The sequence below is a fragment of the Excalfactoria chinensis genome, chromosome 2, assembly GCF_039878825.1.
Source record: "Excalfactoria chinensis isolate bCotChi1 chromosome 2, bCotChi1.hap2, whole genome shotgun sequence".
In the NCBI taxonomy this organism is placed as follows: domain Eukaryota; kingdom Metazoa; phylum Chordata; class Aves; order Galliformes; family Phasianidae; genus Excalfactoria; species Excalfactoria chinensis.
This window is the reverse complement of record NC_092826.1, coordinates 122032354-122047932: the sequence shown is the minus strand read 5'-3', so window position 1 is coordinate 122047932 and position 15579 is coordinate 122032354. Positions and strand designations below refer to the sequence as shown.

General features: G+C 38.2%; 1 protein-coding gene across 12 annotated transcripts; it reads left to right on the top strand.

The window, feature by feature from the left end:
• The first annotated feature begins 136 nt into the window (after positions 1-136).
• Positions 137-15192, top strand: DBF4 (DBF4-CDC7 kinase regulatory subunit). 12 transcript variants are annotated; one of them, XM_072330146.1, is made up of 13 exons: positions 137-271; positions 597-684; positions 2049-2224; positions 5122-5316; positions 6151-6201; positions 6776-6845; positions 6976-7052; positions 7444-7474; positions 7709-7751; positions 9197-9328; positions 11715-11829; positions 13149-13273; positions 14076-15192. In XM_072330146.1, exons 2-13 carry the CDS (start codon positions 639-641, stop codon positions 15136-15138), a joined length of 2124 nt encoding a protein of 707 aa, XP_072186247.1. In that variant the 5' UTR covers positions 137-271; positions 597-638; the 3' UTR covers positions 15139-15192. The 12 variants fall into 12 exon arrangements, with proteins under 12 accessions (XP_072186247.1, XP_072186242.1, XP_072186244.1 ...); XM_072330141.1 differs by having other exon boundaries at positions 7706-7751; positions 11712-11829; XM_072330143.1 differs by having other exon boundaries at positions 2046-2224.
• Positions 15193-15579: the final 387 nt, after the last annotated feature.

Below are 15579 nucleotides of genomic sequence, written 5' to 3'. Positions count from 1 at the left end.
GGCTGAATGATCTCCAGAAGTCCCTTCCAACCCTTACGGCCCCATAATTCTGTGAATGTTTTGCTACGTTCCCCGAGTTTAAAACAAAAGGCGCCTGAGCGACGCGTACCACAACTCCCCCCGACCCGCCGCCATACTAACACCTCCCTCCAAACATTTAGGACCCCGCCGGGGCGGAGGCAGCTCCCTCTGCCGCCGCCCCGCCCTCAGCGCCGTGAGGAAACCCACAGCACCTCTTTCCGTGTGAGCGCGGCGCCCAGCGCCCTCTGAGGTGAGGCAGTGCCCCTACACAGAGGGCGGGAACACCCTCGCGGTGGCCTCTTTCCCCCTTCCGTCCCTCCGTGCTCCCCTCACCCCGCCTGGCGGTGCCTTCCCGCCCGCCCTCCCTCCGGGGCGGAGCGGGCTGCGCACGCGGCGAGCCGTTGGTAGCGCGCGGGCCGAGGCGGGCGCCCGTGTGGGCCGCGGAGCGCCGAGGCTCGGCCTCGTCCTGCCGGGAGGAGAAGCGCGGCGGAAGGAAGAAAAGTGAAGAGAGGGGGCGGCCGGGCGGTGCGGGTCTGGCGGCTGAGGGAGGCGTAACGGCAGTGCTGTGCCCGCAGGTCTCCCGGCTGGAGGAGGGGAGGATGTGAGGCTGTAGGAAGATGAAACCCGGCGCCGCAGAGGTCGCCAATAAAGGAGCGCGTCCCCGTAAGTGGCGGGGCTGGGGTTGCTGCTACGGGGTGGGCCTGCGGCCGGCTTCATTAGCGCGGCACGGTAGCGCCGGTCTTCCCTCTCGGTGATTTTGCCTTTTTGCTTCGCCTGGTGTGGGGATTCGATCGTTAAAAGCCTAATTGAGGAGGGATGCGAGCTGGCTGCCATCAGGCCCTGCCCCGCGCGGCCCTTCCGCCCGGAGAAACTGCTTTCGTCGCGGTATTGCGAACTGCAGGCGTTGGGTTACTCCTAGCAAGTTCGGTGCGCGTTTTTAGGTGGGAATTGCAGTAGTTTTTGAGGTGCTGTGACCGTCACTTACATGTGCTGGGTGTAACCGGTGTTTGATCCCTGCAGAATTTCTCTTGCCCGTCCGCTCACCTGTGGCTCAAGACTTCATCCTTCTCTCCTCAGCTTCCACATGAATTACGCTGTCCAAAGCCTCCATGTTTCCTATTTATCTGCTTCTTCTGGTTTCTCAGATACTACCGAATTAACTGCTCTTCCTGCTTTGTGCTCATAACTACTGCTGGGAGAATACAGCAGCACTATTGGCTTTGCTTCCTCCTGCTAAGGCAATTTCAGAGGAGAGAATGCACGGCAGAGCAACTGTTTTGACTCTAGAAGATTCCCACTCGCTTCCTGCAGGAGGCCTCTGTCCTCTCTGAACTTCTCCAGAGGAGAAGTAACCAGGAGCTGGCCCGTGGTCAGTCAGGACAAAAGCAGTGTAAAACCACCAATATGCCAGGCTTGGATGATTGAGCCTCTATCATAGGTTGTAAAAGGAGTTCTGTAATGAATGCAAGTAGGAACAGTCACTCACACTTCAGTGCATTTAGGATCCCTCAAAGTATTCCTCTTTTGTGCATTAGCTCAGATGGGTGCTCAAAAATTAGATAAACAGTAACGTCTTCCTATTTTTTTTTTAATGCTTCGCTGGCTTTTGATTTGTTTTTGTTCTGTTGCTTCTATATGAATCTTCCTTTTTTTCCCTAGATGAAAAGGTGAGAGGCCAGTCTTCTTCCTCTAAAATAGTGTTCTTGTGATAATCACTGTCTGTACAAGTAGTGTATGTGCTGTGCTATGGGGATGGAAAATGCTTAACAAAGAGGATGAGAAAATGGATGGCATTGTGTGGCAACTGAAATAAGAAGTCCATTTTAGGGCATGATTTAAAAAAAAAACAACACTTTTAAGGGCTCTTTGTTATTATTTATGTCTCGTTTTTGACATGTTTAACGTGTAGCTCTTTAATAAATGTCTTATATTACATGGAAGCTTGCCTTCTTTCATTTTGAAGAAGAGGACAACCCACGTTTCATAGAATATAATTCTTCTAAAATTGTCTTCTCTTTTGGCAGCAGATGAAATGCAAGCGAAAACAGAAAAGGCAAAATCTTCTCTGAAGAATGTGAAAAAAGAAGTAGGAAAATCAGAGAAACTGAAATATAAACCACTCACTGGGAAAGTGTTTTACCTCGATATTCCATCAAATGTGATCTCCGAAAAAATAGGGAAGGACCTTAAAGAATTAGGAGGGGTAAGTTAATGCTCAAAGTCGCCAATGAAACTGAAAGAAAATCTGCAGCTGGGATGGCTCTCCATGTACTGTGCTACTGTTTTAATGTTACATTTGTTTTAGATGTGAAGGGGTTTTGTTTTTTTAATGTCATTTTAATGTTTAGTATAAACTGGCTTATCTAGAAGTTGTTTTTGTGGGGCTTTTGTTTTTACTAGGAGCTGTTCTACATGTAGCAGAAGTTTTTAGCACAGAGGTTCATTTTCAGCTGATGGTTTGTTTACTTAGATTTTTATCCGAGTGCTAGAAGTTTCAGTCTTTGAGGCAAAGTGTTTCTGCAACCTCCAAATATTTTGATGCATGTAAACATGTTATAACTAAAGTTCTGATGATGAACCCAGAAGAGGTTAGAGGAAGTATTTTGCATATGTTTATGGAAAGTCTCATATTCTTTTAGCTTGGTATGGGCTGTTTGATAAGATTGTCTTTTACTTGAATGATCTGATATAGTTTGTATGCGTTTAATCAAATCATATTTAAGGTAGCACTTCTCAAATTTTCTAATACATTTTATATTTAGAGGCTACTTAACTACAAGTATAATGGGAGAGTGGTTTGGCTTATTTTTTTTCTCAAGTACAGGCTGAGGCTTATAAAGGCTGAGCTGGAGTACTGTCACCTAGCAGAGGGAGGAGATATACACCTCTCTTGGCTTTCAGGGCAGGTTGTGGAGAAAGAACTGAAAAGAACTTTTGTGTGTTTGTTGGGCCTGAAAGGGTATAGAGAGAAACAAAGTTTTGAGAGATTGGCAGCAGAACATCAACTCTTCAATGTCATGGTTGAAATATGAGCTGAATAGAGCAGGAGAGTTAGGAAACAGGACCAAAGTGGCGTGAGATGATGTTTAAAAAGCAAACAAACAAACAAAAAACCCAACAACCCCACACTGACTTCTTGTGTTTTTTTTTTTTTTCCTTTTTTTTCTTTTTTTTTCTTTTTTTTCTATTAAGGCATTTATTTTTTAAAAGGTACTCTGGAGCTCTTTAAACAAAGATTTGTATAGCTAATATAGCTAATTTCACTTACATTCTGGATTTTAACCTTAATGTTTTTAAGTACTCTTCTTTCTACTGTGAGCAAACAGCTGTGAAAGCCACTGTTTTAAGAGCAATACTTCAGCCCATTCTGGTGGTATTATCACAAGAATGGCTGATAAGGCTTGGGTGCGGTGAGGAGCTGCAGCAGGAAATTCAAATGCTCTATAATGTCAGCAGTCAGCTGAGATCAGCTCCAGCACTGGAACAGGTTGCTCAGACAGCTGCTGGAGTCTCCTCTGGAGATGGAGATATTCAAAGCCAGCAAGAAATTTTGGTGGTTAAAGTTGTGTAATGTTCTCATGGTCAGACTTTTACATTTCAGCCTTAGCATTTTACCTCGGTAATGCATTTCAGTAAATGCTTTCTGCTCAGAGTATGTTAGTGAAAATTAAGTATTCATGTTTAAATCATAAATTCTTTAAGCATCTTGTTAATAGTTTGTTTCTGCTAATTCTCTCTTCTGTGGGGGGTGGAAGAAAGTATTTGATACATGCAAGTGACTTGTGAGCAGTGTAGGTACTTAGGCCACTTTGAAGTTGAATATTTGGAATTAGTTTAAGGGTATCGTGGTAATACAAGTATAAAATTTCCTTTATCCAGTGTAGAAAAAAGGAACTACTTAAGTTGCAGATTGTCTTGAGTGTTATCTTGGCAGTAGTTTTTTGTTATTTTTACTAGAAGAGTGCTGAGCAGTTGTATGAAATGAATTTCAGACAGCATCCTGACTAGTATCAAAGTCAGTAAGTTGCCATAATAAGAGTTCAGGTTACAGCTATCTCTCTACATTCAGCACTGAACTAGATCACGTTATCTTTAGAGCAGAATTTTAGGAATTCATATGTAAACAGTAAGGTTGCAAGTCAAAGACTTTTTATTTTATCAACTGTTTTATTCTGAGGAGTATGTGCATAAGTTCTCAGATTTAGGCCTAGTGCCCTCAGGATCAACTACCACGTGTTTCTTTGTTGCTTCCGTGGGGTGCACTCAGAAACCTCCATGTGTCATTTCTGTAAGAAAATGTAGAGAAGAATTAGAAGGTGCAGTTCCAAGCTTGATGGCTCTGATTTTTGCTTTCCACACTGATTAGCGGAGAAGATAAAAAGACTTTAAGCTACATAAGCTAGCAAGAAATCATTAGCCAAATAAAACTGATAACTACAATGGCAGGCAGTGAAAGATTGAAGGAGCAAAACAGAAGAGAATGAACATGGGGAAAACTTCCATTTACTTTCAGTGAGTATGAAAATGCTATTAACCTATTCAAGCTAGTACATTTCCCAGGACTGTTATGAATACTGTAGGTGTGAAAAGGGGTAACCGTCTTGAAAACTCTGTTTTTTCTGTGGCTTCTGAAGTTCGTTGTTAAATCTCCTTGTACACTGTAAATTACGTTTGCATGTGCGTCTTTGAGCTAAGTTTAGCTAAACGCTTTGTAACTTCTGTTAAATTGCATAATATGTGTTTTCTTTTGAATTATTCTGTAATTTCTCAGTGCGCCGAGTTCTTCTTTATGGAAAGTTACAACTCAATACATCAAGAAATGGTAATAATCAAAATAAAGCCAAGTTGCTTTTTTGATTGGGATTAGAAAATCAGAGAAGTGAAACTAGGGTTTGTCACTGGTGAGATCTTACTACGGTTCATTTGTTGTCATGTTGTCATGTGTATATTTTAAATGTCTTCCTGATAATTCTGTTTTGTGAGTGTAATAGTGGATCTGTTTAGAAGTTCAATCACTTTTCTTCAGTGCACACAAAGCAAAAAGAGAATTACTACTCTGTTGTCCTGAAGTAACAACTTGCTTTATTTATTTTTATTTAGAGAGTGGAGAGTTTTCTTAGCAAAGATATCAGCTATCTCGTGTCCAGTAAAAAGGAGGCAAAATTTGCACCAGCTCTTAGTCAGATTTCTCCAGCTCCTAGCCCGGAATCTGTATGTAGTGGAGGAAATGGGACACCTCATCCCAGCAGCCGAAAAGATCGACAGGATGGAAATTCATTTAAGGCAGCAGATGCAGTAAGTTTCTGTATTAATAATGCTGTAAGACAACTACAACCTGGGAGATGCAATATCAGAATTTTTCTCGTGTCTTGTTTTCTAATGCTGTTAATGCAGATACCCACAGAAGTTTTTGATGGTAGTTCAATGAAATAATTGCAATTGAACATTATGTTATCAGGTTTCGTTTGTTTGGGTGTTTGGTTTTTTTTTTTTTAGTTCTTGGATGATTGTGTTAATTTCAGCAGTTTCTGAATTTCTGCAGGTTTACCTGAAGTCTGTTTCACTGGCAAGTTTAGTACCCTTTCTATCCTAACTGTATCCTTGATACTTATTTAGAAATGTAGATGTGGGACAGTCTGCAGGGTGGTCTTTGTTGCACTGGGTGGCTGAGGTCACCTCATCTTGACAATCATGTGGATAGGTGAAGGCACGTTCATAATGAATGTACAGAATATAGTATAAAAGAAAAGGCAGAGGTAAATATGGCTGAGGCTGTAGTTATATTCATGGCTGGTAGCTAAATTTAGCACAGGTTCAATTGATGAAACCTCATCTTTTGGTGCATCCCGCAGGCTGCTTGTTCGCACCATCTGTCTTGATCCAGCACTTGACATTGCTTCAGCCATTCAGTGACCTGCTTTGGTTGAAAAGTACTTTATCTTTTTTCCCCTCAGAATGTATGAAGCCCAGCCTTGTTATGAAAAATGAAAATTCATGAAAAATAACTGAAATAAACAAGAAGAGACTATCATAGACTTTTGCTAATAAAATTTTTTTTACATTTGCCTTATCTTTTACTTTCTGAAATGAAATCTAACTTGCTATGAATGTATTTCTGTTATAATATAGGTACGTTTGAGCAGAGGAAAATCCTTAGCTGAAAAAGCAATCAGAGAGCAGGTAAGCGGAGTAATCCATACTTTGTACTTGAGGAATTTTGGTTCTGTGGTTCTGGAAAACAAGCACTAGTAAGAATGTTGGTGATCTAAGACAGAGGTGTCTCATGGGATGTTCAGGCAGAAACTGGGGAATTGTTCTAAGTGTAACTGTCAGATGATGTTTTCTGAGTACTTCCTGAAGAGCTGACTGCCTTATAGTCTTATAATCAGTACTGTATTTTATCAAAGTTGTAATTGTATCTAGCGTTTGGGAAGTGCTTGTGAAATTGAAGTATATGTACAAATTCGTTGTCTTCAAGTGTTACATACTATAAAATATGACAGTAGAGAAGTCTCTTGGCTTTGTGAAACGTTAACTGTAATCCTTTGATAAGTGAAGTGTGGTGACATGGTGATGAAAAAATCAGTTGAGGATATTTGTAAGTATTTTGGCAGGAAGTCAATAAACAGTCTACAGATGGATCTCAGCTTTCGTAAGATAGTTCTTATTACAAGATGTAGTATGTTGATATTTATGACAGTTTATTTGATCTGCTGCTCAAAATGAGATATATATATATATTTTCTTTTCACAGGAATTAATCCCCTCTGGTAGCATACTGTCCAATGCTTTGAACTGGGGCGTGAAAGTACTTCATATTGATGGTAAATATCTTTGGTGAAGCATAACTTGAATGTTTTCTTTAAACTTCTTTGAGTTCAAAATATTAAAAATGATAAATAGCTTCAAATATGCAAAGATAAATTCAGCTAAATATAATTTTCTCTTTACCAGATGTTAAGCATTACATTGAACAAAAGAAGAAAGAGCTCTACCTAATCAAAAGCACAGGCAGTTCTTTCAAAGATGTGGTACGTGGGTTTTTGCCATTTGTGAAAGTTACTTTGATTAAATGAAAAAAGGCAGGAATATTAAATATGGCCTGCTGTGATGCATACAGATTTTATTTTAATCAAGTTCTTCTCATGTTCTGTTTTTCACTGACTAGTATGTTTTATGAATTAAAGACCATCACCTCAATGACATCATTTGTTTTTGCAGCGTATAAATAAGTGCTGCTTTAGGAAACAGGACTGTATTTATTTCCTGAGGAGCTTGATTTCTGCAGAATTTACCACAACTGCAGTAAATAAGCCATGATTGTCATAGGGAGACCCTCATGAGTTAAAATAAAGTATTGAGATAAAATGTGAAACAGAATTCCTGTGAATATTATATTTTCCCTTTTTTTTTTTCCAACAGGCAAAACAAGTTCCTGCTCAAAAGTCAAAAAGTAAGTATTTCAGTATTTGCAGAGGTTTTGCTGAACTTTATGAATGCTTATAAATGGATCAAATATAAAACTGCCTTCTAACTTGTAGGTCTAAGGAAGCATCTTGAAAATTGTGTTTGTCAAAGTGCATACATAGTGAGTTCTAAAATAATGCCTATCTGTTCAAGAGCTAGTAAACTTGCTAAACAAAGAAAAATATTTCTTTTAATTTCCTTTTTTTCCTACCTTGAGCAGGTAGACTGAAAAATCCGTTTGTGAAGGTGGAAGATAGAAGTCGGTGAGTGTTCTGTGTGCTTTCAATGTAGTTCTCAAACTGAGAGATTGAGAAAAGTAGTATGGCTTGATGGCCTGCTGACTTTAAGGGCAAGACATACCGTTCCATCTCTGTGTGGTCTGGGTAGGTATCCATGTTTAGCCTGTGAATGAAGTGAAGGAGGTGTTAGTATGATGGGAAATGTTTGTGATGGCTAGTAGCAATGGAAAGTTAATGTATAGCAATTTATAGATCAGGAGAGGGGGATTGGTCTGGTTTATTTTCTTCTTAGAACCAGATGAATTAAAAGGAGGAAGCCTGGAAACTTTAAACCTGACATCTTGCCTGTTTGTTTTTTTAGATCCAAATCATGTAGCCCAAAAGGCTAATAAAGGTTTCTATACTAAATAGTAGTAGTTCTTACTCTTAGTGTTCATCTTGAGAGACTTTAAAAAAAGTCATTATGCCTTACAATATTCCTTGGAATTATGCTGAATTTTCTCTTCAGTGATTTATTACTTAAAAAAAAAACACCACCACCAACACAACTGTTAGTCTGGTTTCATTATCTGTTGTATCATAAGATCTGATACTTTCAGACTTGAAAATTTTTGCATTTTTCTGAGCTTGTAACTGATTGGATCTGATTGTGTAACTCTTCAATAAGGAAAGAGGTTGCCAGAAGTTGCAAGTAAAAATGAACTATAGCAACATGAGTGGGAATTTTGAGTCTAGTCTTATACTGTGAGCTGTTAAGAATTGGTGTGACTAGATATGAGAGTAGTGTGGAGAGTGGGACAAATGCATTTTCAAGCACAAAATACAGAAATGTGTGAATTTTAACTTTATATTGGTTTCTGAAGATTGTAGAAAGTGATTCATTATGTGATTTTTTTGTCATTACCTTTTCAGACACTTCTAATACATGCGAGTGCTGGTGTACTTGCTAGTTTTATTATCTCTATGTATGTTTCTGTGCAGGAAAAAAACTGCTTCCTTTTTTTTTATTTGTTTATTGTTCAGTAGAAATTTATTGTTCAGTGTTTAAAATGTTTTTAATGATGAATTGGAAGCCTTTCGAAAAGGGAGAAATTGATAAAACAGAAAAAAAAAGGTTTGAGGTTTGAGGTAGGAACTGCTATATCTCAGGAACATGGATCTACTTTCATCCAAATTGTTGTTAATTGTATTGGTTGTGGAGATCTCCACAGCCTACTGCATGAAAGACAGCCATAGCTGTAGAATGTGCTTGACAGCTCTGAAAACTCAAGGCAGACTTTTTATTTTGAGGAGAAAGGAAGAAAAGAATTGCTTTTCCTAGGTTATTTATCTGCACAGCATTTATTTGAACATCACATGTGAAAGAGAAGCTTGCTTTCAAAGACCTTTTGACCTATTTATAGTTTGTAGTATAAACTACCATTTGGTTGTTTTGATGCTTCTAATGCACCTGTTTTGTCTTAACACAGCTCCTACAGACCCTTTTATCTGCAGTTACCGAGTTTTCCAGCTCTCAACTACTGTGTTCCAAAACCTTGTAGTCCATTTGAGGTGGAAAAGAAGCATCCTTCCAGTCAAAAACAGAATCAGTCTAAGCAAAGGTTTGTCAGTCGCTCATTTTTGAGGTGTATACAGTGGGGAGAGAAGTTCTCTAAAACAATTGCTTTACAATTATTTTCTAAAAATTCTGCTTCTTATTTCTGTGGTATTTAATACTAATTTCTACATCCTGACTGTTGCGTTTGCTACACTGTGACTGTTTCTGTCCATCTGTACCCTCTTTATCCTGTCTTTAGTCCTTTTTTGGGGACTAAAAAGTGCAGCATTTTCCTATCATTGTGGGTCAGCATAAAATATATATATATTTTTTCCTTTCTGCCACTGGTTTTTTCTTTGTCCACATCTTGGATGCCATCCAGTAAGTATTTTATAGGAAGTATATTTCTTAAGATTTCCTGTGAGGTTTGTCAGTAAAAAGCTAAAAAGAAAGCACTTAAAAATTGTTAAAAGTGATATTCAGTTTTATTGCAAATTCATTGTTGCTAAGGAGCGTATCTTCCTTACATGCACCATTAAATTTATGGAAATTAGAACATTGCAAATGTTGCTTCAGAGATGAAAACCAGATACTAGCTGCAGTTAGTTTGTCATTCAGTAAGTGTTTATGTGATATGGTTTGACGTTCAGGCTCTGAGTACTCCGGTTGCAGTTAAGACATTTGATAAATCAATTTTATGATTTGAAACAACTTTCAAATATGATTTTTCTTTTATTGGGGGAATCTGGTGTCCTTAATTTCTTTTTTCTTGCATATATGGAGACTATAAATGTCTGTTTGACTTCAAGAACTGATTCATAGCAGAGACTAAGACATTTAGGTGAAAATGCTTTGATTTACATGAAGCTTTCTGTGTCTGGTAACTTTTGCTGCTGTTCTGTCCTTTGGATTTAGAACTTATTTAGGTGTGATACTTTTTTTTCCTCTATGAATTGTTTCTGCGTTGTCCAGATTTTGTCCAGTCTAAACTATTGTTAGACTCTTGGAGGTTTTCAGGTGATGTTACAATGATAAACGAATGTAGCAATGTAGTAGTGCAGTAACCTTTGCATTAAGGAGCATGTTTCTGATGGTGTTTCTTCAAAGGGGCCTTAGGACAGCCTGTTCTCTTTAAACACTTTCTAAAATGAAGAGTACAATAGTCTTTTTGTATGTATAGATTAAGAAATACAGTGCGTTAGTTTTATGCTTCAGGAACTGTGTTAATATTTGTCATTATTGTTTCAATCTGGCACATGCCAGAGATGTTTAGGTGGGGTTTTATTTATTTCATAGCCAGCAGCTAAAAGTGATGACTGTCATTGTTTCTAAAGAAAGAAAAGGTGAGAATGATTGCTTGTTTATCTGAAATAGTGGTAAGTTGAAGATGATGTCAGTTTTACTTGCTTTGCATGCAGAAAGATTGCAGTCATTCACATTTCAGATAATAAATTCTGTCTCTTTTATCTTGTGGTTTGCAAGCCTTAAGTGGTTCCAAGTAGGTTTTTACATTTCCAAGGGAAGAAGTGAAAAAGCAAGTGCAGTATTAAAAGTGGACTCTGGAATCTGAACAAATGCTTGGTTGGTCTTTATATAAACATCTATGCAGATACTTGGTGAAGTCTGGCAATATGGTTTTTGACTAGGCAGGGAGGTGGCACTGTTCTCTTGAAGTAAAATGAAAGTAGGAACTGATGATTTTGCTCTGCTGGAGGGTAGCTTAGTAATGAATTGCAACAAACGGTAGCTCTGCCCAGACGAGGACGCTGAAGGTCATGGGACAGATATTGAAAGCCTCTGTGGTTTAATTTTCTGGAAGAAATTACAGTTCATTTCCTCGTATTTCCACTTAACCTGTACCTTGAAAAAGAGGACAGAATCATGCTTGATCAACATGTTCAAAAGCTGCGTATAACCAACAAATAGGACTATTTACCTTTTATTGAAGAATGAAAGGACATCTTTTATACCAAATACTTTTCTGCATCAAAAATACTGACAGGAAATAAGATGCTAGAAGATGTTTGTTTGTTGTTTTTTTTTTCCCCTAGTTTTGATTTTGTCAAACCTCCTTTTACCAGCTATACAAAGAAATTTCAACAAATCCTTTGATTTGACAAGTGAGATTTGTTTGATATGTTCAGCATTGCTTAATCTGAGTCAGTGATATTATATCTGTACTAACCTGGATGTTTTATTCTCATGTGTAGTTCCATTGGGCATGCCTGTTTTGTTGCAGTAATTTATTTATTGATATTTTTTTTTTCTTTGAGTTCATTAATTTCTTTTCTAATTTTCCTAAGTAGTGACTAAGGTGGTTTAAGTAGTCTGAGAAGAAATGAAGATGTTCTTTAAATGACAAGAATAAAAATGAATGTTTTGTAGGAGGCATGTATAGAACTCAACTCTTACGTGTAATGCTCATTAATTTATATCTTTTCTGTTAGCAGAAACAAAATAAATAGTGACAAGGACTGTAGAACTCCTGTTCAGCTTCATCAGAAGGACAAAAAAAGGAGAGGATATTGTGAATGTTGTGGGAAGAAATATGAAGATCTACAAACTGTACGTGTGGAACATGAAATACTCTGTTTTCAAACCATCTTAAAACAGTAGAATCAACAATTTCTATTTACTGTTCTAATTTTTTGTTTTATCTTACTATTATTTAATTCTAAAAGGCCTGTTGAGTGTATTTTCCAAAAAGCAGCAAGTAAAGGTTATTTTTCATTGTCTATTTCAGGTTTTCCTTTGCTGCCTCTGGGTATGGTGGCTGAAAGCATTAAAGGCTCTTGTCTCAGAGACACTGATTTTAAGATCACCTGTTTAGTGGATGAAGAGCGTCTGGATAGGGAGCTAGGAGATATGGTTTAGGGGGTTTCTGTAGGTATGGTAAAGGGAGGATGTTTGGACTAGATGATCTTATAGGTCCTTTCTAATCTTGTGCTTCTATGATTCTAAGAAAATGTGTTGAATGTGGTTTTTCTGGGTATTAGCAAGACTGATTATACTGTTCTTCATGGTATTTTTTGGGACAAATTTTCCAGTTACTAGGCAAATAAGAATGCAGTGCACTGGGTGAAGAACTGGCTTAAGGGGCTGTAGTGAATGGGACAGTATCTGGCTGGCAGGTGAGGTGCTGGTTGGCAGTTGGGTCAGTGTGTACCAGCAGCATGCCCCAGCAGCAGAGAGAGCAAACTCTGCTTTGGGGTGCATTAAACACAGCATAGCCAGATGGTCAAAAGAAGTGATTATTCTGATATATTTAATATTAATGTGGCCTCATCTGGAATATTTTGTGCTGTTCTAGGCCACACAGTTAAGAAAGGTTACAAAGATCCCAGGAAGGGCAGTGAAGCTGGTTAAAAGAGCTAGGTGCAATGAGGAAGATGCTAGGTTTGTAAAGCTGGGAGAAAAGGAGATTGAGGAATGACCTTATTACTGTCTTCAACTTCCTGAACATGGGAGGTGGAGAGAGGGGTGCTCATCTTTTCTCTCTGGTATCTACTGACAATGTAGAGGAGTGGCTCAAAGGTGTCGTGGGGACTATTCAGAGTTGACATTAAGAAAAAAAATATATATATTTTTTTTTACCAAAAGTGCAACTGGGCACTTAAAGAGGTTTCCCAGGGGAGGTGGTTGATGCCTCATGCCTATCTGTGTTTAAGTGGCATTTGAATAATGCTCTTAGTGATATTTCTGGCTTCAAGTTGGCCTTCATGTAGTCTGACAGTTGGACTCAGTGATCTTTGTGAATCCCTTTGAAATGGAACTATTCTATTCCAGCAACAATAAATTGTCAATGTTTACTTATTGCTCCATGTCAGAATATTGATTTGTATATTCATATTTGCAGCATTACTTTTATTACCTTTTAATTCCAGCATCTTGAAAGTGAACAGCACCAGAACTTTGCACGAAGCGCACAGTACCAAGTTGTTGATGATATAATCTCCAAGTTTGTTTATGAGTTTGTTGAATACAGGGATGATGAGAAAAACATGAAAAGGTAAGTTGCACATTCTTAATTATAAAACTGCTGTCAATTAAGACATTAAAGATAGTTTAGTTATGAAATTCTGAACCTGGTATGGAGCAAATTCATAGTTTTCATTCTGATGAACGTCACTGGAACTTGCAATGCAGTAGTTTCAGAAATTAGAAGGAAAAACTGGTGCGTATTGTATCACAGGAATATGGGGCTAAAGAGACTTTCCAGGAGTTGTTCGACCTATCCATAACTTTTAGACAAGCAAGTTGTCAGCCACTCTAAAATAAAGCTGATGGAAGGACAGCTGTGCCTGGATGTCTGCTCTAAAAACTTTCTGATGTTCTTGGTAGCCTGAGACAAACAAATAATAACCTCCTCAGTCAATGTGATCTCTTTAACAAGGAGTCTAGATTTTTGTCTACAATCTATAATGTTATCCTGGGGGGAAAAGTATATAATTGAGCTAAGCTTGTGTGTATACATGATAAAATATTTACAGGTATTTGTCATTGCTTTACATTCATTAACTTTTGTACTTAGTAGCATTGTGACTGAAGCTTACTGAAATACTAGACTGCTTACCTTTGTGTATTCTCAAAACAGCTTCATGGGATGTAGAAATCAATAGTAAAGCATTGAATTCAAATACAAGGTACTCTGTTCCAGCAGAAATAATGTTTCTATCCTAACTTTCTTTTGAATGCAAAAACAAAAATTGCTGTGTCAGTTTAGTTGCTTTTCTAGGTCTGATTGCGTAATGAATTATGTTACTTTCTTCCAACCATTTGATTGTTAATCATCATAAACAATTTAATTGTAGGATAAAATGTAGTACAGGATATTTTTCTCCTATAATTGGGAAGATAACGAGACCAGATGAGCTGAAAGAACGACTCAAAAAGCAACGCATTTCATTGAAAACCTACTTGTGGAAAGATACTACAATGCAGGCACTCAGACTGGATCGTCAGCCTACAGAAGTACAACCAAATTCTGTGCTGGTGCCTACCCCTATTTCTGCATCTCTGTGTTCAATTCTTTATTGTCATCTGTCTCAGCCTCCAGAATTAAGAAGTAAATTCAGAAATAATGGTGAAAATACAAGAACTGATTGCTTCTGTGCCACAAACCCAGGACGGTCTGTAATGCCACCAGATTTCATACAACCACTTCCTCAGAAAGATGGCAAATCGTATATGGAGAACTTGCATCAAGATTGTGAGCCATTCAGTAAAGAAACACTTGAACCAGAAGTAAGTAAAAAGAGTTTACAGCGTTTTCAAGAAGGTGTGTGTACTTTATATTCTCATACTCAAGTTACAGATTTTAGTGAAAAAGACAAAAACTCAGCACAGCCCAAACGAAAATTAAATCATGCAGTAGTTCTACCAGCAAAATGTCTGAAAAAAACAGATGCCAATCCTACGTTTGTCGAGAAACATCGTGATTTATGCGATAACCATCAACAGATGCAGCACAATGTAGTTCTGGAGGCTGAGGTATCCGAGTCCGCTATAAACAAAGAACTTAATGAATTGGCTGCCAACACTGCACACTGTTCACCATCTGGAAAGCTGCACAGGAAAGTAAAGCTTTGCTTAGGAAGAAATAGAAGAGAAAGCCGGAAACAGAATACAGAGTTATGTGTGAAGTATGCAGATGGACTGTCTGACCCCAGTGAGAAAAGGGCTTGTAGCTCACCAGTGCAGACCCTGCTGGAATTGTTCCAGACAAGTGAAATAAAATCTGAATTCAAAGGTTTTTCGGTTTACACTGATGATGAAGATTCTACTGGCACAGAAGATGGATGGGAAGGGTGGAACACAAATGTTGTTAATTCATTATTTTCCTCTTCATCCTCATCCTCGTTTGTTGGATTCTAATGCTGCTTTATTTAATACAGTGGTTTTCAAATAAACTGCGGATTTAAGATTTTATTCATGGAAATATTCTTGTTATGTACAGATGAATTCATTTTCAAGGTTTTTTAATGCAAAGACTTCTATGTGTGTAAATATGAATAAAACTTACTAAGAGTTTTCTTTTTCTTAAAAGCTACTGCTTTAGTACAGCTAGTAAAGGGTTCTGACCACTGGATTTTGGGTTTTATTAATTGCTTGGCAAAATCAGTAAGCACTATGTAGCTGCTTTTGGGTGGGGTATTTCTTGAGTGTCATTGACTGGACACACTGAACACAGTACGTTCTAAATAACCACGTTATAAATTATTGGGGGGTTCACTGTAAGTAAGACAGTCCATTACTTACCCTGATGATTTGTGGAGGTTTGTTTGCTTCTCATATTCCTTCTGCTGCTACTTCACT

What these genes read in the sequence shown, in the direction of transcription:
- DBF4 (XM_072330136.1), top strand. Translation starts at nt 639, where the DNA reads ATGAAACCCGGCGCCGCAGAGGTCGCCAATAAAGGAGCGCGTCCCC. An exon ending in AAGGTGGAAGATAGAAGTCG is followed by an intron (nt 7,752 to 9,196) that starts GTGAGTGTTCTG and finishes GTCTTAACACAG; the next exon opens with CTCCTACAGACCCTTTTATC. An exon ending in AATATGAAGATCTACAAACT is followed by an intron (nt 11,830 to 13,148) that starts GTACGTGTGGAA and finishes TTTTAATTCCAG; the next exon opens with CATCTTGAAAGTGAACAGCA.